The 24,022-nt window shown below is 54.9% G+C and overlaps 1 protein-coding gene across 3 annotated transcripts in view; it reads right to left on the bottom strand.

Annotated features, from left to right (window-relative positions):
* The window catches only part of AACS (acetoacetyl-CoA synthetase), a 53,202-nt gene that overhangs the window by 21,185 nt on the left and 7,995 nt on the right, over nt 1–24,022 (bottom strand). For 2 of the 3 annotated variants that reach the window (XM_032876499.1, XM_032876497.1), the window contains exons 3-9: nt 23,121–23,241; nt 16,734–16,847; nt 13,814–13,911; nt 10,053–10,167; nt 9,801–9,882; nt 6,377–6,524; nt 1,062–1,142 (exon numbers count right to left, since the gene is read on the bottom strand). In XM_032876499.1, coding sequence (XP_032732390.1) covers nt 1,062–1,142; nt 6,377–6,524; nt 9,801–9,882; nt 10,053–10,167; nt 13,814–13,911; nt 16,734–16,847; nt 23,121–23,241 — 759 coding nt within the window. The remainder of the gene's footprint in view (nt 1–1,061; nt 1,143–6,376; nt 6,525–9,800; nt 9,883–10,052; nt 10,168–13,813; nt 13,912–16,733; nt 16,848–23,120; nt 23,242–24,022) is intronic. The other variant, XM_032876498.1, reaches the window with a different exon arrangement.

Below are 24,022 nucleotides of genomic sequence, written 5' to 3'. Positions count from 1 at the left end.
ACCCCACGTCCCAGGGACGTCTGACCCAGACAACACTGGCTTAGGCTGTACTATCTCCTTTCCCTTGGCTCCTGGGCCCCCCTCCTTGCTCAGCGAAAGCCGCAGTCTTTCCAGGATTCTAGTGAAACACCTCAGGGAGAAGGGAGGTGGCTCGGCAGACCAGCCGGGTACCTGGGCTCAGCCACCAGGTAGCCCGGCAAGGATTAGGGGCAGAACAGAACTCCTTCTGTGAGGAGGGTGGCCGGGTAGTGTTGTAAGTTGAGCTTCCAACGCTTGATTTCAGCTCAGGTGGTGATCTCAGGGTTGTAGGATCGAGCCCCACACCAGGCTCTCTGCTCAGTGGGGAGTCTGTTTGTCCCTCTCCCGCTGCCCCTCCCCGTTTGCATGCTCTTGCTCCTGCGTTCTCTCTCTCTCTCTCTCTCTAAAAGAAACACAATTAAGTCTGGGCAGGGGGCGGTCTCCTTCTGGGAGGACGGCACCAACAAGAGCAGGCACACACTTGGCGTGAGGGCAGCCTGAGCTGCATGCCCATGCCCATGGCAGGGACAGGGGGCCCCCTAGGCCGGTCCTGCAATGGGGAGCAGCCCTGGTCCCCAGGATAGACTCAGGCCCAACCTGGCCTCCACACCTGGACCCCCTGCTGTCACAGTAATTGGAAGCGCCATCTGTATACATTTCCTATTTCCACTCCAACAAACTGCCACAAACTTAGTGGCCCAAAACACCACAAATTCATTACGTGAGCGTTCTGGAGGTAGAAGTCCATAATCAAGGTATCGGCAGGACTGTGCTCCTTCTGGAAGCTCCTTGTCTTTCCCAACTTCAAAAAGTCACTCATATCCTCTGGCTTGCGACCCCGCACCACTCTGACCCTCACCCCATCTCCATCTCCGAGGCTGACCCTCCCACTTTCCTCATCCAAGGACCCGTGTGCTCCCATCAGGCCCACCTTGCTAACGCAAGAGAATGCCCCCTCACCACACCCCTGACCGAATCGCACAGGCCCTGAAGGGACCAAAGCTCAGTCCCCTGGCTCCCGGCAACCTCCGAAGCCCGCTTACCGTGGTGTAATACAGCAAGATGTCGCCGCTGCCCGTGTTGCCATGAAGGACATGTTCCTTTAGGTGCTGGATAAGGGTGCCCTGGGGAGAGGCGGGAGAGCAGCGTGAGCAAACACGGCCCAGACACAAAGCCCTGGGGAAGAAGCCAGCCTCCCTTTCCTTTCCTGGAGGAAGCCAAATACCGAGCACGTTAGAGTGGATAAGCAGGACTCCCAGGGTGCCCTGCGTCCTGACCTGAGAGTCCGCGAGCACCCGGGAAGCAGCCTCCAACCGGCTCCAGCCAGCCTCGAGCTCCAGCTACCACGGACATCTGGAACAGTGTGGGACCCTAACCCCAGGCAGAGGGGAGCGGGGAGGCAAAGTCAAGGCCGGGGCAGAAGGACGGGAGCACAGCACAAGAACCCTGCAGCGCAGGGATGGGACAGCCCGGTGGAGCCGCGGCCACCACGCCACCACGGGCTCTGCAAGCCTCGCAGCACGATACCCTGCTTTGAGCCCAAACGTCCGGGTAGACCCCAACCCCCAGCACCATCCACTGTTTCTATACAGCAGGTGTGCACACGCCCAGTGCTCCAGAGCGGACAGCGCGATGAGGCCCCTGCCTGCCCCCAATTCTCCAGCGGCCGTGCAACCACCTCCTGTGTGTTTCCATGTAAACTCCTGGCCTCTCAGCCTGGATTTATTTATGCTGGCTTCTTTACCTGCACACATGGCCTGCACTTTGCCTTCTCCGCACACCACACCTCGGAGCTCTCTATCTGGCCCTGAGAGCGCCCTCGTGTTTTATTTTCAGCTCTGTAATACTCCACCACCCACACCCCTCCTGTTGAACTCGTCCTGTCTGCAGCTCCCAGCGGGGAGGGAGCACCCCACCTCCAAGCACTGTCTGGAGGGCACAGCAAGGGGCCCCACGCCAGACACTTAGCATCCCCTGGCCTTGGTGCTCCCATCTGTGTGTGGATCTCATGCAGGATCCTGAGGCTACACGAGGCACTGCCCCTCACAGGCCCCTGCACAGGGCCGGCTGCCACACTTCCACAGATGGGAGCACCTGGCTGGTGGCAACAGGTCCCCTTGTTTAGGGCCTATCATGGATGGATGAAGGACCCACATATCACATGGATGGATGAAGCAAGGACCCACGTATCACAAGCAGCCTTTACAACTGATTCTCTTTGTACCCAAGGGAAATGAAAACAAGCCAGCAAGGCTTGAAAGGCAGAGGATCCCTTTGAAAGCTCAGTGGAAACAACCCTACCCAACGAAGTCTCCAACTCAAGAGCCAGAGCTCCTACTCCAGAGCACGTCCAGGACAGAGGCCACCACCAGGCCCGCGAGGAGCAGCAGGGACCACAGCCACTTGGGGGCCGGGCAGACAGAGGCTTCGGGGGGGCATGCAGGACCTTTCTGAAGGTCCCCAAGGCACATGCAGACGCCAGATCTCTGGTGGCTTTATGGAGCATGCATCAGAGGGGTCGGGAACAGCTCCCCTGGACCCCCTGAGCGGGTCACACAACACAGCGAAGTCGCACAACACAGCACTCTGCCTCAGAGTGCAGGGGGGGCAGGGGCACCTGCTTGGGGACAATGACTTCAGGAACTCCTTGAGTGAACATGAAACATCCACACGCCACATCCACAGACAGGGCCAGGGGCTCCCTGACGACAGGAGCCCGCAGCAAAGCCCCCTCCCGGATTCTTACTTAAAATCGTCATTCAGTTTAGACTTGTTTCTTCATCGGTGCGGTCTGCTTCGAGCCTGGCCTATTTATAACCCTACATCTGTTCGCCTGCGCCTTCTCCTCCTCCTCTCAGGAGGCACAAAACAAGCCAGGCTTGGCTTCTCTCTCAAGAGTCTCTGAATGAACTGTGATTCACAGCGGTAGTTTTGCTCTTAATTTTTAAGTATTTATGGCTGAGTCTGAGGGGAAGGAAGTATGAGCAATGTGACTTTGTGCATCTCAAGCAAAAAGAGGAATTTAATTTCATAGAAAGAAGAGGGAAGCTGCTTTCTGAGACCTGAGACCTCTTGTCGACTCGGAAAACACAAGCCTGCAAACGAGGAACAGCAGCCCCAGTAAAGCCGGGGGCCAGCCCTCTGTCCCCGCTGTGGCCCTCCATCCCACTGTCTCCAAGGTTCCTGTCGAGGGAACTCTTGAACAGAACAGGCAAGATGCTTAGTCACTTCTCTGGAGAGGCAAGAGCACAGAGAAGACAGAATAAATATGATTTTTCCTGACTTTTCCATACTCCAAATATACCAAGCATGATGATTTTATGAGCAAGCCACATTATATCTAATACATTTTTATGTTCCTTGCCTAAAAAAGTGACATTCGCTCTGCAAAAAGCACTAAAAATAAAAGTGTAGTTAGACATTTCAGTTTTTTCCTAAAATGTCTGTTGTTTTGCCACACATATCCCACCCTTGTCTACAAGGTTTCTAAAAACGCTCCTCTCTATAGCTCGTTAACGGGCCTGTGACCGGGCGGACCAGAGCTCCCCTCCCTGGGGAAAATGTGATTCCAGCCACCATAGCAAATGACATCTTGGACTCTGAACACACCCAACGTGATTTCATAAAACGGGATGGTTTGAACAAGGTCAACTCACTCCTGCAAAAGGGCAACTCGCCTCAGCCTGGCCAGTGTTACGGGCAGACGTAAGGGCTTCGCCCCGACATCCCCCTCCCTCCTGCCCTGTGGCTTCCTGAGAAGTCCCCCACCGGCTCCTGGTGTATCTGGCAGCTCTGTGTCACCTGGGATCAGACCCGCAGCGAATCCAGAGCCAGGTAATAAGGGAACCGTGCCGACTCCTTTCCCCATTCTGATGGAAGTGCTCTGGGAAAAGCTGTGTAAGGCTTTAAAATGATTCAAATGTAAATGTCCCCTTTTTATGGAAGGGATTCAGACTGCTTCTAGGCAGAGGGAACATCTGTAAAAGCTAAGTCAACTAGAATAAGAGAAACATCATATTTGATTTTCAAATGCCACCATCATCTCCAGCAACAGCCAGAAAGCCGTCTGTGAACAGCTTTCTCCTCTCGGATAATCCCCTTCTTCCGAGCAGGAGAGAAGGCTATGACCAGGTGTGACCCAGAGCCTGCGGGTTTTTCTCCTCCCTCCAGGCTAAGCTACCTGAGGGAGAAGTGGGAAAGCAGGTCTGGAGAGAGCTGCAGAGCGGCCAGGCCAGAAGCCAAGGCATTTGGAAGGAGTGCTGGGGGGCGCAGAGCCCGGGGAGGGGGCTGGCTCCCGAGGCCGGCCCAGGAGACATCGGAGCTCCGGGGGGGACTCTGCCTGAGTCAGAAAGAAGCTTCCCCGTCAAGGCCAGGAGCGGTGTAGGCCGACAGGAGGAGGCCAGGAGGGGGCACGGTCGTAGAAAAGCACCAAACGCACCAGGAATGGTACCTCCGAAGATGACCTGGTTAGACGCCAAGGACGCAGTGCGCAGACAGCAGCGCCTCCTGAATGACATACGGAGAAAGACACATCACGGCTTCCAGGAGGCGACGCCCAGCCCTAAGCAGTGGGAGGCACCTGCCGCCACAAGACCAGCAGCTGCACCCCCAGGACACAGGTGTCCTGACGGGGGAAGGCAGGCTGAGGGCCGCTCCGGAGCGCGGGCCCCAGAGGGAGCAGAGCACGTGGACGGGGCTACACGTCACATGACAGCATCCTACGGATGCCCGACTTCGTGAACACAGCGACCCGACGAGGGCTCTGTGCAGGAGCGTGCTTGTGGCCAGGAGACGCGTGCTCAAGGACTCAGGGTGAACGGCCGGACCCTGCAACTCATGGTCCAGGTGGGGGGCGGCAAAAAGCAAACGTGTGTATGTGTGTCTGTGTGTGTGTGTCTGTATGTCTGTGTGTGCACCTGTGTGTGTAACTGTATGTGTGCCTATGTATGTCTATGTGGGTGCCTGTGCGCCTATGTCTGTGTCTGTGTGTCCATGTGTGCCTGTGTGTCCACTGTGTATCCGTGTGTCTGTATGTGTCTGTATGTGTGTCTATGTCTCTGTCTGTAGGTGTCTATATCTGTGTGTCTGTGTGTCTATGTGTGTGTCTATTTGTGTCTGTATGTCTGTGTCTATGTCTGTGTCTGTGTGTGTCGTGTGTGTGTGCTCGCACACAGAGACAGCGACCACACAGAAGCAGCTTTCAGAAAGCGCTAGGAGCAGATGCCGAGCGCACAGAGGCTGGCGGAGTCCGGCAGCCGCACCGTGAGCCCACCGAGCTCTTCCTGCAGCTTCCCTACAGGCTCGCGGCTGTTTCAAGCATAAAAGGTTCACTTCACTGATTGACGGGGACAGAATCTCAGGCTTAGTAGCAAAGCATTATTTCAGGGGCCTCTGTAAAGCTGGCCTCCTGATGAAATACGCAGGGAAACAAGGACTGTGTGCTGTGGGCTGAACTGAGGGTCCCTGAAGTTGTACGCTGAGCCCGAGGCCCAGGACCTTGGAATGTGGCCTCGTTAAAAGAGGTGACAAAGTCAAGGAGCCCAGAAGGTGGGTCCTAATCTAATCTGACTGATGTCCTTATGGGAAAAGGGAAATGGGACAAAACACACGAGCCCAAGCATGCGCATGGAGGGAAGACGAGGTGAGGGCACGGGCAGAAGGCGGCTGTCCACAAGCCAAGGCGCGAGCCCTCAGCGGAACCCAACCCTGGCCTCCCCAGCCTCAGACTTCCAGCCCAGTAACCATGAGAGGCGTGTGGCGTCCATGCCGCGGCCCGGGGTGCTCAGTGACAGCAGCCAGAGCCAACGACTGTGGCCCGTAAGCTTCTCTCAGCTGCTGGCACTTTATACCGTGACCAGGAGGCTCTCCAGGGTTTTGATCCCAGCCCACGGGTAGCTCTGTCTGACCACGCCATAGAGCGCACATGCATCCACGCCTCTAACACGATGACCTCATGCAACAACACGGCACCTCTCCCAACCCTCGAGGTGCTCACGGCTGCTGCTCTCCCGGCTCCACTGCCTTCTTCATGCAAGGCTGGAGGGCACCCCCCCACCGCGTTCATAAGCACCTATGGGGTCCTGGCCGCACTGTGGAAGTCAGGGGCTCACCCCGGGGCCTCCACCCCCATCCCGGCGGTGACAGGCACCACAGCAGCGCCTGGAACAGCAGCTCCGAGTGCCCGAGCTCAGTCTCAGACCTCCACGCTCCCCCACCACACCTGCAGAGGAGCTGCACGATGGAGTCTCTGGGGAGGGGGTGCAGGCTGGCCGGGTGGGGGTCTGGAGTGCATGCCCAGACGGCTGTTTTCGCCAGCCAGGAGTCCCCAGGGGAGCAGACAGAGGGTGGAGAGACGTACCCCAGCGGAATGCACCATGCACTTGGGCGCCCCGGTTGTGCCCGACGAGAACATGATGAAGAGGGGGTGGCTGAAGGGCAGCTGCTCGAACTCCAGCTGCGGGGCCTGCGCACCTTTCCCAGGGGCAAGAAAATCATCCAGGAACACGCTGGGGGCAGAACACACAGAGACAGACAGTGAACATTCCAGAAGGCTGGGTTGCATCTGCCGAGGCTTCCCAGGCTAGACGTGGCTGCTCACTGCCCTCTACTGCTGCCTTGTAGGATTTCCAGGGAAAACTAACCTTGTTTGGCAGCTCTCTGGGAGAGAGGGGAAAAAGTCAGATCTCTATGAATTCGCACTCACGCTAACTGAAGGGAAATGCACCGAATGAGTGAAAATTCCAAGCTTCTTTATTAGCATGCTGACAAGACCAAGGGCTGTCTCTTCTGAGACTCTCTGGAGGGCTTTGACACGCACTGTGCCCAAGGATCACATACAATGAACACGTCCCATTTGCAGGCAAACTCGGGGGAAGAAAGCTGTGCTGGTCGCTGCGAGGAGCAGGGCGGGAAGGGAAGGACCAGATCCCTGAGCTCCTCCACGGGAAGGTCGGGGTGGCACAGTGGGGCCAAGATCTGAAGACCAGATCCCATGACAGAGATGCTTCTAGGCAAATGTGTCACGTGTCCCGAGGAGGACAGCAGCTCAGTACAGATATCTGTCCCGCAGGAGATGAAACCAAGCCCCAAACCGGGCTCTTGCCTGCTCGAGGCTAGTTCTAGCAATTCTGCGACAGTCTCAGAGTCATTGAGAGAAAGTGAGTGTTCTGGAATGTAAGGAGCTGGGAGGCTTCAAAGTAAGGCATCTTCCCTCTTCTAAGAGGGAAACTATCTTCGTGCAGTGTACTACTTTGGATCTTACTCGCTCTTCCTTTCTAGTTTATTAAGATGGCTTTGTTTAAGTCACTGACTTAACATCTTTTTCTTTTCTCACACCTAAAATTTCTTCTAAGTATTGACTTAACAGCATCATACAGATATTGGTGCTTTGAATTTTCATTTTCATCCTGTTTAATATACTTCCTAGAAACAAAATTAAGTCCGGCCGCTGACTACCACCTAAGACATCCACCCCCAAAGCTGACATAGGGCATCAACGCGGGTGGCCAAAAACCAGCAGAGAAGGAACAGGTTTGTCTGATGAACAGAAACAGGGCCTCTGAAGCCAAAGGGCCACGTGGGAGAGGTGTTTTCTCCATGTTGAGATGAGCAGGAACACGGACTCTGGCACTATTCTCTCCGCTGGCTTGAAAGGGGCGGGGGGGGGGGGGGAGGAAAAAAAAAAAACCCTGCCATTTTGACAAATGGAACCTTCTTTCCAGAAGGGGGAGAATCCGTAGAACTCAGGCTGCAGCAATTTGCTAAGGATAATTACTCCGGAACCAAATGCATACACACAAGAGGGAAGAACCGTGCTATCTTGCAAGGGAAGACATCCTTAAGGACGAGGCTGTCTTGTGGGGGAGGCGCAGAGGGTTAAAAAGGGCCTGCAGAATAATTCAGCTCTGAGCAGTAAACAACAAAGCCTTCTGCTCTAGAGTGTCAGGAAAACTATTCACTGTGGAACGTTCCAGCAACGGAAGGCCCATTCCACCGCCACCTCCCCTTCGGACCCCAGTTACACGAAGTGTCCAATCTAATCGGATACTTCACACAGAGAAAAACCTTTTCTTCCAAAGGGTCTATAAATCACAGTAAAGAGCAATTACTTTTGTTGCTGTTCTAAAAATGAAAATCCCAAAGGGCGGTCCCCCCCGCAACCCCAGGTCTCTGAACCCGGGCACGTTCTTGTTCTTAGTTTATCTGCGGCATCCAGCAATCAAAGATGAGCCAGACGGGGGTCCCATCCCCCAGGTGGGACGGCAAGAGCTTCTCACATCGTATCAAGCTAAATGAAGTGGCTCACGGGATTCTACAGGATGCTACGGGATTTTACGGGATACTCTCGTTCATTATCAGCCGCTGATCAACACATTCAGAAGGATAAAAGCTGAGCCACAGTAGGACCAGTGAGCCCGTCTGGTCTTCCTCCCAGCCTCTGCGTTCTGACCCCCGACAGAAAGGCAGGGCAGCTGTGTGCGTGGTGGGAACTGGGACCGGGGATCGTCATCTGGCTGTCATTCATCACAGTTGGCAGGACACCCCCAGTCTCAGGGACAACCCAAGTGCCGAGCCTGCCCGTAAGGCCCTGCACATCCTGACGCAGGTACCCGTGGGACAGAGCGCACCTCAGCCTGCGGCTGTCCCCAACCCATCATGACTGCCAGGGGCTATGCTAAGTGCACTTGGCCTGGTGTCCACTTACTGAAGAAAGTGCTGTTATCTCCCCATTTTACAGATGGGGACCCCAGGCACAGACAGGTGGATCCCTCACACAGGGTCACAGAGCTGAGACCACCGCCCTCACGGAAGAGTCACTTTGCTGGCAGCACCCTGTGGCCTCCGGAATCCAAGTACCGGCACCTGTCCCCAAACCCTGCTCATCTGTCAAGGTCACCTTCAGTGTCACCTCCCCCAGACCTGTGCCCTGCTCTCAGCCCCTAGGTACCTCCTGTCCACCTCCTGCCCCTGTCTACTGGGCCCAGTGGTCACGGCTCACCCTCCCTGCAGGTGTGGCTCGTGCCTCCCAACAACCACAACCCCCGGAGCATAGCACCTAGAGGTCCCCCCTCAGCACCCCCAGAAAGCAGCCTGCACAAAACCCAAGCCACACGTCGGTTGTCTGCCCCCCAAAAAGACCCTTGTGATCTCCTCCCTGTCCCCCCGACAGGGCAAGAGGGAGTAAACACACCTGACCTCGGAACCCCCCATGATGGTTTCAAGGAAGGGGAAGGGAGTATAACTCCAAGAATCTGGAAGCAAACTCAACTGTGACCAAACCACAACCCAATTCCTGAAATCCTCTTCCAAAATAAACTGCCTCCAATACTATTAGGTACATAAGTGTGTGATGCATCAGCTTATAAATGTCAGAAAAACAGAGGAAGGTGCTATTAACAATAGGGACAAAGGTCCTACAAGGGAAACATATACACACAAGCGTGTGTTTACATGTACACACGCATGCACATGTGCGCGTGCACGCGCGCGCACACACACACACACACACACACGGCAATTTCCATTCCATCGGGAGCTGGCCTTGACCGGACACTTCAAGTCACAGCAGAGGGAAAGACGGAGGACCCCTGGGGCTCTCTCCATTCCACCGCGAAGTCACTGTGTGGCCTCGGGTGCCCACGTACAAACTGTGATTTTTAACCAAAACCTCCTGTACCTCTAAACTGCTACGCCCCCCGTGAAAGGATTCACAGACTGGACAACCCACTGGGACTTCCGGAGGGTTCTGCCCGGAACCAGCGATCGGCACATGGTGGACTTACCTATTTGGAATCTTGGAAATGTCTATCTTCTCTTTCGAGGCAACGTAAGGAATCAGCACCACCTTCTTCAAGTCCGGAAGTCCTGGAGGGAGGAGAGGGGGAACACGGGCTTATAGGCCACGGCATACGGGCAGCGGTATTTCTCACAGAGTGTAACACAACTGAGGGACGGCCGACGCGGAGCCCCGGGGACCTCTTATTGGTGCACCCTGAGCCCTGCCTTGCTAGCGGAGATGTGGGAGGGCCACCCACCTTTCACCACCTGCTGCAACTTGTCCATGTGGCTGTACTCTTTGCCGTTGTACACGACGGCCTCCACGGAGAAGATGAGCTTCGGCTGGATTTGAGAAAAGCGGTCCAGGACGCCCTGCAAATGGAAGGAAAGGGTGGTCACCATCAGTCACGCCAAAGCCGAAAACCCTCAGCCACCAACGGGACCACGTCGGGGGAGAGACCAGCGGCACCGTCCACCAGCCCGACTCCCACGTCCCTGTCAGCCGCGGCCAACGCAGAAAGCCCAGCAAACCACAGCTCACGCCGGAGACGGGACCGTCACTTCAAGGACTCGACCTACAGAAATACCAGAAGGGTGTGCACACACACACCAAAATAGCAAAACACAAGTCTGTAAGACGGGGAAACTGGGGGCCGAGTAGTGGCCCTTCCAGAAAGAGCCGCACTTTGCAGAAAGAGCCTCAAACACAGCTCCTCTCGTGCACGGGAAAGACAACTCGCCTTCCAGAAAGGCAACTCTCACCACAAAGCACCTCCACATCCTGGTTCTCTTCTAATCCTCCAAACAGCGCTTCTTGCCAACGAAATGCACGACCCCATAAATGTGTATACTAATACACAAGCTCTGTTGAAAAGGCAGACTCGGGGTGCCTGGCTGGCTGGGGTGGTCACCATCCGACTTGTGATTTCTGCTCAGGTCGCGATCTCATGGGTCATGGCATTGACCGAGCCCCGTGTCAGGCTCCACGCTCAGCCGGAAGTCTGCTTGGGATTCCCTCTCTCTGCCCCTCCTCCCACTGACACTCACGCACACTTTCTCTCTAAAATAAATTAATAAATATTTTTAATAAATGAATACAAAAAGCAGGCTCACCGCAGCCACGTGTCTGTTTACAGCACACGTGGAACCCGCCATCCTGCCAAGCACATGTCTCTCTCTGGAAGAACGCTGGCTTCCCACGCAGGTCACACCTGGTCTCTGGGACTGCTGTGAACTGATGGGAACTGACAGGTGCAGCCTCACGACACACTCCACACAACCCGAGTGTTCTCCCAGGGGTGACAGGCAAACGCACTCCCAGCTGGGTCTCCCCCTAAGTTCAGGACACAGTGGAGCCCTCTTCATCCATAAACAGGGCTCCTGGGAAGGCACAGCCCAGAACGCCCCTTCTGTTCCCTTGTGTATCGGTCCAAGGCCAGCGGCTGACAATCAAACCCGGGTTACTCTAAGAGCACAAACAGTGAAGCCATGATTCCCCAAGAAAATCCCGGGGAGGTGGGAACCAGAAGGGAGAGGCGTAAAGACCGGGCGCTTTGTCCACGCACACAAGGGGAAGGGCTATGTGGAAAATTCATGAGGCTCACCAGGAAAACCATTAGGGGGATAAAAGACACCGTGGTGATGTACACATGCAGGACAGCAAAACTGTACTCTAAAAGCCCAGGATTCTAAGATGGGCTGAGGGTTGCTGGTTTCTCTGGGAAAAAACTTTTTGCCCATAAAAATCCCTTACCATGCACCAAGGGCCGCATGCCAGGCCCCACTCTGGTTTGCTACGGGTACCCACACGTTCAGCCTGAACACCCCGGAGTGGCTCTGTGTCCTCGTGGCAGCGCCAGCTGAAGTGAGAAGCCCAGCGTTCCCACCAGCCGGGGACACAGCTGGGCCTGCAGGCTGGGACGCTTAGCGGTAAGGCCGCCTGCACTAGGGAAGACTGGCCCCGGGACAGGAAACCAGGGAGCGCTATCCCCTGAGACGCTGGCCAGCAGGCCAGAGAGACTCCCCAGACCCAGGCGTGCTGAAGGCTGCGGAGAGAGGGGGCCACACTGCCATCTAGTGTGCGCCAGCACCCGCAGAGTGGCCTGGAGAGGACGGTGATCCGCGAGAACAGCCGGGAGGGAGGTGGCCAGACGCTTGCCTATGTCCTCCCTCTACCACCTGCACCACCGGGACCACCAGGAGCTCTGTTCTGCAGGGGGTCTGCAGACAGGGCCACGCCTGCTCCCTGCCCCCCGGCCCACCCAGGGCCACACACAGCTCTCCCGACATCTTCCTGTGTCAAAAGCTCCAATGCCACTTAAGACCATCGGCCTCCTGGATAACGGCTAATACGTACCGTCCCGCGTGGTGCATCCAGGGCCGCCCCCAGCCCCTGACAGGCAAATGCAAAAGCATGATTCTGTGGCTCTCGCCAGCTCCCCGGTGTGTACTGAGGACACGGCCAGGAAGCAGCAAAGCCAGACCCGAATCCAGGGAGGAACCACCGCGCCGCACTGCCTGCCCGGCCCTGCTTCTGAGCAACACAGATCAAGGGCTGCTGAGGGGTCTGAGGGAACAGTGCCCAGGGACGGGCTGGCCCCCACCTTCCAAGACCCTCCGTGCAGATGCCGCTGGCCCCGAGCAGCTCTCACAGGCTCACAGACAGCCTGGGGCACTGGAGGCTGCACAGAGAGCTCCAGTCCTGGCTGACCCAGGGTGGTCCTCCACGGGGTGAAGCAGGCACAGGCACACGTAAGCCCCAGGAGGAAAACCACGCCAAGTGGTGAGGTCTGGGGCGGCCACCCCTCCCTGAACTCAGCAGAGCTCGGGCCTCGCCCCAGAGTCAGGTCACCGCACGTCTCCAGGCCCCTGTGCCAGAGAAGCACGTCTGTTCCTCTTTTGCACAGCGTCGGGAAAATGAGAGGTACCGGGACCACCTTTGCCAGGACAGCAAGTCCCAAGGCAGATGTGAGCATCAGGCTCATACCCAGAAACCTACCCCGCAGCCGAGACGCACACTGACCACAGGGCCCTGAGCTCCGACGCCGCCAGTGGCTGCACCTGCCGCGGGTGTGCCGACCACGGCCCGAACCTCCGACACTCATTCGTGGCCCTGCCTTCCCACGGCCCGTTTCACATGGAGGATAAACAGCTGGCCAAGGGTGCGCTATTGGCAAGGCCAGGCCAACCTTCAGACACTGGGCTACACGGTCCCGTGCCAGAGCAGGGACTGTGCCGAGAGCGGAGCAGTCTGACGCTGGGCAGAGTGGCTGGTGGTCATGGATGCCCCCCGGGTCCTCTAACTGGGGTCTGTCCTCGTGGCTCCTGATGGCCCTTCATCCCCAAGGCTCTGCAACCAGGAGAGGTCCCTAGGGCCCTGGGTAAGTCCTGTTCTGCCACTGCTTTGCCCTCCATGGCGGGGTTGAGCGTGAGCTGCCTGCCCCTGCCTAGGTCACTCCAGCAGCTGGATGTACCCGAGGTCCCTGCGGGGTTCACAGAGAGAAGGAGGTCTGCCCTCCTCCCGCACAGAGCACAGAGAGCATAATTCAAAGTAAGAGATCAGAAATGGCAGGGAGGTCTCGGGGGAACTTCTGTGAGCAAATCCAGACGACTGTCTACAGAAAAATCTCCTGTGGTCACGGATCCGTGGACAGATGACCAGCCCCCTCTAGCCAGATCTCCAAGAGCCATCTGTCACACAGAACACATGCTGACGCAGTCCATACACCCGGACAGGACATCAGTAATATTAAAAAAAGGAAGACTCGTTCACTTTTAGATTGAAAAACAAGACTCTGCTCCTTCTGGCTCCTTCTCTTTTTCTCATGTCACCAGCCGTGAGATGGGAGGCCATGGTGACATGGTCGCCTTCCAGACCCACCAGTCCTGCTGCACAGCCTCCCGCACCCCTGCCCAAGATGTCAGAGAGGGGCAGAGTGCTTCCCTGCAGAAACCGCATGGGAATGTTTCTGCCACTGTGGCCGCACCCCCAGGGCAATCAGTGGGAACCCCAACTCACGTTCACACCGAAGTCTGGGGATGTGGAACTCCAGATGGCGCCGATGCTCGCTGCGGCCAGCATGGCCTCCACAGCATGCACGCCGTTGGGTAAATAACCTGTCATTGGGCACAGGGAGAAAGGCCTGGGTTCAGGGTATGCTGGACATGGCAGACCTCTAAAAGGCACCACTGAGAGCAAGGGCAGGAGTGGGGAAAGGGGCTGGCTCTCGCTGGTCCCAGGAGCACGGCCAGCCCCACCTCACCCCAGTGCCTGGACACTGCCTCTTCAGAAAGCCCCACCACTTATCACCAGCCTGTCCATGTCCTACTGTCACCCCCTCCAACCCAACCTAACCAGGGTGATCCCCCCAGCCCTTGCAGGATCCGGCCCCGGCCTCCTCTCCCTCCACTCTGCCTCCCACACTGGGCTCAGTCACAGCCTTCTTTCAGTTCTCCAGTTGTTCTAAGCTCCTCCTGCCCCAGGGCCTTTGCACAGACTGTTTCCTCTGCCTGAACACTCTTCCATACCCACCAGCCTTCCTGACTCTGCAAACTCATCATTCAGCTCTTAATGCAAATGAGACTTTCTCAGAAATGCCCTCTCCAAGGTCACCCATAAGCTCGAGTTCCCTGGCCAGTCCCCACAAAGCACACTCTATTTCTCCCTCACCAAATTAACCTTAACAGTCACCTACATCTAATAGTTGTAAGTGGCAATTTTATATCTGGTTCTCATGGGAGGGCAGCGACTTTGCCTGTTTTGTTCTTTGCTTTACCAAGTACCTTTTACCATGCCCGGCATATCAGGGCCTTCATACTGGTGAGCTGGCTGGCAGGTGGATGGAGGGAAGGAAAGATGGACAGACAGGTGGACAGATTGGGAGAGAAGGAGAGGCAATAAGGGAATGAAGACGATGAGCAGGACAGTCACGAGACTATAAGAGAAGCACCACAGACCCTCCATCTGACAGGAGGCTGGGCTTTTACCACAACAGACCGAAAGAATCTTTGTGGCCAGTGAGACTGTGGTCCATTAAACAGATCATCCTAAGTGTTCCAGAGGAAAGGAGCACGCATGAGGCGTCAGGGAACAGGGGGCCATGGTCCCCTGGTAACCACAGAAGCCCCACAGTCCTGGCGCCCACGGCCCTGAGCTCAGCTCTCCCCTTGCTTCCCTCCCCACTGCTCTCAGCTGTGACCACTCCCGCCAGGACAGGAGTGTCCCAGAGGGCAGGGTGCGCCCAGCACCTGCCACAGGCAGGCCCGCAGACATGTGCTGAGTTTGGTGTGTAAACTGCAATGTCCCCGGGGCTGGAGGGGACCCAGCCCTGGGAGGCTGCACAGCCAGACTTGGTGGAGACTGGCAGAGGGCCAGGAGATGAGCAAGTCACAGACAAGAGAAGCCCCCCACGGGCAGCCCCACCGCAGTGTGAGGAGCCCCTCATGCCTCTCCCCGGGGGTCACTCCCTCGTGCCCCCGTCAGGGAAACACAGCCCCCAGCCTGGAACTACGGTCCAGTGTCCACGCTGTGACACCCACGAGGGCCGGTCGCCAGGTACCAGCCTGACTCTTCAGAGCCGGGTGTGCCCTCCCCGGAGGGCTCTCAGCCACCTTCCCCAACACACCTGGTTCTCCATTTCTCCTTCTCTCAGAAAACATTTGCTTTGGAAAGAGATTTTTTTTTTTAATGAAAATTGGAAGAAGGACCTTCTAAAATCCTTTTCTAAACCTCAAAAGGGCAGGCTAAATTGGAAGAAGAATCCCAGATACTGAGCCTTCGACCACGAGATGCCTGCTGTGACCACGGGCCCCGCACCCACACTCGCTCACTCCGTGTTCATCACACACCCGCTGTGCGCCCGCCTCCCTGGGCACTGAGACGCGGCAGCAAACAGAAGACAGAGCCCCAGTCCTCTAGTATGGGAGGACAGAGACGCGTGTGTGCACACTAATAACCCCAAGATTCCAGGTGGTCTATGAGGAGAACAGAAAAACAAAGCAGGGTGTGCGGAGAGAGGGAGAGAGTGGTGGCGGGTTTTCTGTGGGCTCACAGGGACCAACCACAGGAAGGCCCCCCCCGAGGGCTAAGACAGGAGGCCACTTGGTACATCCCTACTGTCTGGAGCTAGTCAGGTCCTAGCAGGGACCCCAGGCCCAGCTGCCAAGCGAGGAGACGCGGGCACAGCCCTTTCCTCCGTTTACACATGATAAGGCCGCCCTCTTTGTAAACACACGCTGAATGCCCACTTGCAGTGAGCTATCTGGGGAGAGGCCCAGCAGCAGCTTCCCCAGCTGCCTCCCCTGCCCCATGGTCCCAGTCCCACCACCACATGGGGGTGGGGGAGGCAGGCTAGTCTGCTTACCTGCTGCTGCTTGCCCCTGGGGATACACCCACCCACATCTCAATTCACTACAGTGCCTTGCCGTGGAGACCAGGTTCACTTAGAGGCCTTTAAAGGTCCTCCTGAAGTCAAAGTGAAAAGAAAACTGTAAGAAACATGACTCACCACCAGATTAGGAGAGAACAAAGGAAGGCAGGGACTTGGCGAGGGGACAGGGGATGGAGATGGAGAAGGAGCCAGGCCTCCCTTTCAGGTCTGAGGACTCCAACCCTGCTTCCTTCCAGAAGGGCAGTCCCTGCCAGCCTTGCTGCCTGCCCTGCACACCTAGCCCACCACACTCCTGTCAACCCTGCAGGTGTCCTGCTCCCATGAGCCTCAGGGCCTTTGCACAGGCTATCTCTGTTGCGTGGACTACCCTGCACTCTCCCTGTGCCATGACTTACCCTGTGTATCTAGCCTCCATCGAGCACAGATCGCTGAAGTCCTACAAGGCTGCATGTAATCTGCCATCTTGTAAAAAAGTGGCCTCAACCTTCCAATCCAGTCCCTCTACCTCAGTCTCCCCACCGCAAAACCACAAGAACCAAAAATACTTACCGACCACCCGGTCTCCTTGTTTCACACCCATTTTCCTCATTGCTGCTGCAAACAAAGCCACTTGTTGCCTCAACTCTTCAAATGTCACCTTCACAATTTCCTCTCTGCCTTCCCCTGGGAAGAGAAAAGGAACAGACTGTAGAGACAGCCCTAAAAGACGGGTTCTCAGTCACAGACAAGGAGGAAAACTCACACAGTTTAAACCCGGGTTAGAAACGGGTGCCCGGAAACGTCACACAGACACGGGTTTACTCAACTTCCTAGAGAAGGATGTCTATGTGGAAGTTAGCCTAAGAGGTCAGCATGACCAGCCTCGCTGTCGAAGAAACAACACATGACAACAGCGAGACATGAATTTTCACCTAACAGATGGCAATAACATAACAGGACAGTGTGCTGGCTGGTCCCCTGATGATCCCAGGGAGACCTGCCCTTGGTGCTCATGCTCTTGGAAGGGAAAGCGCCCGAGCCGGGTCACCAGTAGGACCCTGGAGACAAGTGACTTCTGAGGCTTGGTCACAGAAGACATGGCAGCTTCCAGCTAGCTCACTCTGGGGGATCCAGCTGCCATACGGTGAGACACCAAGGTCTCTCACCGACAGTCATGGGGGTGCGCCATCTTGAATATGGAGCTGCCCGCCTCAGTCAATCCTTCAGATGACACAGCCCCTGCCAACATCCTCGTGCAACTTCAGAGGACGGCCCCAAGCCAGAAGCGCCCTGCCAAGCCATTTCTGAACATGCCACCCACAGGAGCCATGAGACACTAAGGGCTTATTATATTAAGCCATGGTTTTCAGGTAATTTGCTCCTCAGCAACAGGCAATGAGTACAATCAGGACACTTGGGTAGTTCAGTCATTAAAGGAAGGGGTTTTCCTATGTAAAGGGAGGAAATGGCAGCAGTGGGCAAGAGAGAGCACGCAAGGAAGAGTGTGAAAGCCACCGCACACCTGGAATGACCACCATACCTCCCTAACTCACGACTCTTGATTTTGGCTCAGGTCGTGGTCTTGGGGTCCTGGGACTGAGCCCCACACTTGGGGCTCCACAATCAGCACAGAGTCTGCTCAGGATCCTCTCTCCCTCTCCCTCTGTCCCTGCCCCTGCTTGCATGCTTGCTCTCTCTCTAAAATAAATAAAATCTTAGAAAGAAAGAAAGAAAGAAAGAAAGAAAGAAAGAAAGAAAGAAAGAAAGGAAGGAAGGAAGGAAGACAGACTTGACAATGCATGGGTGTGGGAAAATTATTTGAACGTACTTTCAAGTGGAAAGACGTTACTCCTCTGACCACTGTCTTGGAGGCAAATATTTTATTCCTGACTGCTAACTGCTGTTCAATTCTATAACACGAAGCATCACTCCTCCAAACACCCTGATTTCTCTTTGGTGTAAATCTTGCTTTTCCCATTTCCTTAAAGTTATGTATGCCTACCCCTGGTCCTCTTCTCTCCTCATTGGGTAGCCTTGTAATTACTTCTCCCATAGTCCCTTCCCCCATGTGATTTCTTATCCTATTAAGATACCCAGCAACCTGAAACCCACTGCTGAAAGACAAAACGTGCTGTGCGGGCAGCTGTTCTCAGAAAGGCCATGCTGACGGGGCTAATCCGTACTGCTTTAGCTCTGCTCGCTGGAGCTTGAAGACACGGGTGAACCGCTTTCCTTTGGCGGCACCTCGTGGCCTCACCCGGGATCAAACATGCCTGGGATCAAACATGGGAGGTATGGGGTCTACTGAGAACGTCTGAGTGAGCAGGAAGGAAAACTCCCCGAGCACCTGCACTCAGCCGGGAGAGTAGGAAGGAAATCAGGAAAACACGCAGAAGATGAAACACAGTGACCCTGAAGCCCCCAAGCCAATCTAGGACCCAGCTTAAGAAGGCACCCTATTTGTGGGGCGCCTGGGAGGCTCAGTTGGTTAAGCATCTGCCTTCGGCTCAGGTCATTATCCAGGGATCCAGGGACCCAGGGGCCCTGGGATCGAGCCCCTGCATTGGGCTCCCTGCTCAGCGGGGAGACTTCTTCTCCCTCTCCCTCTGCCTGCTGCTCCCTCTGCTTGTGCTCTCTCTCGCTCGAGCTGTCAAATAAATAAAATTTTTTTAAAAAAGGAGAAGAAGGTACCCTATTTGTAAGTTAAGTTGGACCCTGGCTTGAGGGCACTTATTTCCACTGCAAATACAAGGGGGAGCTCATTAGAAGAAGGGGTTCTCCTATTTAAGGGGAGGGAATGGCAGCAGTGGGTAGGAGAGAGTGCGCAGGGAGAAGTGTGAAACAGCCACCGCACACCCGGAATGACCACTCACTCCCTAACTCAGGCTCAAGACACAGCTGGACTTCAGAAAAGAGGGTCCGGGTCCAGCCAGGGAGGGAGAGCGTGAGAGCATGAGTACTCGGCCGGGTCCATCCAACACTGCCCGCCCAGAAGACTGGTCTGGTTCGTGACTCGCATTACCAGTTTCCATGTTGGTTCTGTTTTGTCGGTCTGAAGAGTCCCATCTGACCTTCCCCACTTTCTCAGTGGAGGAACCGGGACCCGGTATAGTGCCCGAGGGGAAAGTGCAGGTACATCTGACGGGGGAGGAGAAGCGATGAGAGACCCAGCGTTTCCGCCCCTCAGGTTATAACATGTGCCAAGCGGTGTTCACCAAGGGACCCCAATGCATGGGGCAGGACCGCCCTTAAAGGGCCACTCGTGGGCAGACAGAAAGCGCTAGATCCACACACCGGACCGTGACCAGGACATAAAAAGGAAGGAAGCAATGACAGCTGCCACAGGGTGGTGGGACCTTGAAAGCATGAGGCCGAGCGAGAGGCCAGACACAAGGGGCCACATGGGATCCCATCTCTAGGAAATGCCCAGCACGGGCAAACCCGTGGAGACAACAGAGACCGGAGGGTTCTAGGGCTGCAGAAGGGCAAGGTGACAGAGACTGTAGGAACTGGACAGAGATGGTGGCTGACAACCCTGGGAAGATGCAGAGAACCACTGACATGTGCCACGTAAGGGCGTGGATGACTCTCGTGGCTGAAATCCCATGAGAAGGAAGGTCACTCTCCCAGCTCCTGCCACTCTCTGCCTCCCGGAGGATGCGGCCCCCCAAATGCCTCCAGCCAGTCCCCTACCAGGTGCTGTGGTGACCAGGGTCACATAGCGGGCATGCCTGTGTCACATGCACAGCTCGCTACTGAAACCTGGGTGTAAACCAACTCCTATTAGACTTCAAGGGCGTAACGAACCCCAGGTAAATGTCCTCCTCCATTCATTTTACAAAGCTAAGGCTTAGCCTACTGGGTCTAGCACAAAATGTGCCTGCATTTCACACACCTAACTGACGGCCACCACAGCTTCACCCGGCCCACCTTCCACGTGCTCAAGGCACCGACATGAGCCTCCCGCTGGACAAAATCACCCACCACAAAGCCTGTTTTATAAGGAAGTGTCAACTGTCTTGTGTCATTTCCTGACTCCTGCACTGACAGTGACAGACGGCTTGGCAGTGAGGGTGTAGGGGGCGTCTGGGACCCTTGTGATCGTGGGGCTGATGGGGCGCGGCGGCTGCTGTCCAGCATCACGGGAGAGCATAGGACCGCGGATCGTGAGCCCGCGACTAGACCTGGATTCAAAATTCCAAGTGCGGGGACGCCTGGGTGGCTCAGTCGGTTAAGCGGCTGCCTGCAGCTCAGGTCATGATCCCAGGGTCCTGGGATCAAGTCCCGCATCGGGCTCCTTGCTCCACAGGGAGCCTGCTTCTCTCTCCGCCTCTGCCTGCTGCTCCCCCTGCTTGTGCGTGAGCTATCTCTCTCTCTCTCTAACAAATAAATAATAAAAAAAAAAAAATTCCAAGTGCGGTTTCTACTGCATGTGTGAAACCATCGTAACATCAGTCCTAAGTTGAATGATCCTAAGTAAGAGACCATCTGCATGCTCCTTCTTACCGTCCATCCCACTACAAGGTCAGCCATTCTGTTCGACACCAGGTTCCCAGCACCTTGCACCAAGGAGACATCTGAGACAGACCTGGGAGCGAGTGAGTGAATGGGTGGACGGACAGGCAAACACCTCCTTGAAGAGCAAGGGAGAGACGCAGGCCTGGTGTAGCATCCCCAGCCCCCAGGAACACTTACATGCTCAGCCCAGACTGCATCAGGCTAAGAACTAAGGAAGGTAGCAGAATAATACCAAACAGCCCAAACGCTGCGTAAAGACAAGACTCTGGGGTTCTTAACCAACAATCTACATCAGAAGCAACTGCGGGCTTTAAGGATAGACGTGAGCCTGGACCCCGTCCCTAAAGATGTGCTCTGGGAAGCCAAGGCAGGAAATGGACCGACAGGACTTAAAAGCCACACAGGGATTTCAGAGGTATAATCTCAACGGAGACCAATGCACGCTTGCCCTGTGGCAGGGACTGTCGTAAACACATCTACATATTTGCTCATTTAAACTCTCCATTATTCCTGAAAACTTACTCTCCTCCTCTCCGTTCGCCAGAAGCAGAAACACACCCAGAGAGGTTAAGGGGCTCACCCAAGGTCACACAGCTACTGCAGGTCATCTACCCCCATTTCAGGCACTACCTGGACAAGCATCATTAGCTGACGTGTAACACCACTGTTGGTAACGAAGAGTAACTTGCAGTGTAGACCAGGATTGGAAGGACTGAGAACAGGTGGCAAGACACGAAAACTGGGCAGGTGATGGCAGGGGCACAGCTCTCTGGGTTTCCTTTGCAAAGGCAAGGACAGCCATCGCAAACACGTAGACAGCATTCGATTCTGTCACCATGCTGAAACTGGAAGTCGTGAGTCATGAACACCAAAGGTCCAGTGAATTTCAGTCTCCTCAGCTGCTGCCCTACTTCCTCACAACACAGTAGCACATGCTGCGTCGAAACTGAGTAAGTAAGGGGTGCCTGGGTGGCTCAGTGGGTTAAAGCCTCTGCCTTTGGCTCAGGTCATGATCCTGGGGTCCTGGGATCAAGCCCCATGTCCAGCTCTCTGCTCTCTGCTCAGCGCGGAGCCTGCTTCCCCCTCTCTCTGTCTCTGCCTGCCTCTCTGTTTGCTTGTGATCTCTGTCTGTCAAATAAATATATAAAATATTTTAAAAATAAAATAAGAAAGTAAAGCTTTGTTACTCAGAGGAGAAACAGTCACCCAGAAAATCCACCCCAAAACACCTCAAACCTTACCAATATGACATAAACCCAATGGTACTTCAGGCTTACCAAAAACCTGCATTTCACACACCTAACTAGCAGCCAACCACAGTGTCTCCTCACTAAGAAAATTCCTCATTTTAAATATTTTATGCCAACTCTTAAAGAGCCCGCCTAGTACAAAAATTAGAATAATCTCTAAACCTTATTTTCTTTTTTTTTTTTTAAAGATTTTATTTATTTATTTGACAGACGGAGATCACAAGTAGGCAGAGAGGCAGGCAGAGAGAGAGAGAGGGAAGCAGGCTCCCTGCTGAGCAGAGAGCCCGATGAGGGGCTTGATCCCAGGACCCTGGGATCATGACCTGAACTGAAAACAGAGGCTTTAACCCACTGAGCCACCCAGGCGCCCCAGTCTCTAAACCTTATTTTCAAAGGAGACATCAATGGGCAGAGATCCTAGCTGTGGTTTCCCCCGCTAACTGTCCCAGTGACTCTGAGCTGGTTACTTTAATATTTGGTGTCTCCATTTCTCCCATAAAACATGATCACATGACTGTCCCCTCCCTTTCTCAGCAATAAGAGAAAGTCAACAGAGGTCTGAATGATGTTGGAAAGGTGCCAAGAGCACCAGTTAGGGGAACCAGTATGGAGGAACCTCCTTGGGAAATGAAACAGAGACTCACCATACGATCCAGCTCTGGGTATCTGTCCAAAAGGTTCTAGAGCCGGACCTCAAGGAGCTACGTGCACACCCATGTTTGTCATAGCCTGATTCACAACAGTCAGCAGGTGAAAGCGACCCAGGTGCCCCATGACAGATCAAGAGACAAACAAGATGTCGGGTATCTGAACAAGGGACCATCACACGGCCTCAAACAAGAAGGAAAACATCACATGACTACACGGTTGGACTCTGAGGACACCGTGCCAAAACAGGAAGTGGGGGACGCGAGGGTCGGTGTCGCAGGATGGAAACGTTCCGGAGAGCTGAAGTGCCACAACGGGAAGGCACCCAACGCTACAGAGCTGTACGCTTAAAAATGGTTCAGACAAGATGTTTAACATTATGTACTTTTTAAGAAATAAAAAAGAAAGAGAAAAAAACAGGTGCCAAGACATTGTTTGAAAACACGCACAGCGATCTGACTACTTCCGAGCCTCTCCGGCCTTGCGGCCCCGTGTGAGTGGCACCCAGGACATGGAGAAAGTAAGATCCAAGGGGACTCACTCGCAGCGTATAGGGCAACTCGGTCATTTTCTTTGTGCCGCAGGAGGTTTTCCGCGTAGTTTAGACGACTGCCTTTGAACCACTCGGGGACATCTGCGATGCCTTTCGATGTGTCCACGACCTACGGAGCAAACCAAGCAAACCAAGACAGCACACAAATGAGGTCTACACCAGTAATAAACATAAGTGACTCTGCTTCCCAGGAAGCCCGCTAACTCACTGGCCCCAAACATCATTAAATCATTTCAGAGACTGAACACTGGACTGGCCGCCAGGCTTGGAACTGCAAAGACATTAGCGCCCTGTAGTTCATCAGACGGGACCTCACACGGGAAAGTTGCCGGGAGGAGACTGTCAGCATTCTCATCACAGGGAGAGTAAGGTGACAGAGGCGTTAACGCCACAGTGTGTCTGTGTATCAAATCATCACGTTGGACACTTTAAATATATACGGTTTTGGATGCCTGCGTGGCTCAGTCCTTAAGCGTCTGCCTTCAGCATGGGTCATGATCCCAGGGTCCTGGGATCGAGCCCTGCATCAGGCTCCCTGCTCAGAGAAAAGCCTGCCTCTCACTCCCCCTGCTTGCGTTCCCTCTCTCGCTGTGTCTTTCGCTGTCAAATAAATAAATAGAATCTTTAAATAAATAAATAAATAAGGTTTCACTGCTAATTATTCCCCCATGAGGTTTAAAAAAATAAAGAAAGAAATGAATGCCAGGGGAAACCACCACTCCCACGAATGGACTCTTTCAACAGACCTATATGAAGCCCTACCATTGAGAGCTGCGGGTGACAGAGAGTACATAAGACAGGGCGGCAGTGTCCAGGGCCGTAGGCTCCGACCAGACACACCGAAATCTGGGAAATGGACCTACAGGACCCACCCACCCCTCCCACTGACA

The sequence above is a fragment of the Lontra canadensis genome, unplaced genomic scaffold, assembly GCF_010015895.1.
Source record: "Lontra canadensis isolate GAN:19392208 unplaced genomic scaffold, GSC_riverotter_1.0 scaffold58, whole genome shotgun sequence".
Classification (NCBI taxonomy): Eukaryota; Metazoa; Chordata; class Mammalia; order Carnivora; family Mustelidae; genus Lontra; species Lontra canadensis.
Note: the sequence above shows the minus strand (reverse complement) of the source record. Positions and strands in the feature narration are given on the sequence as shown.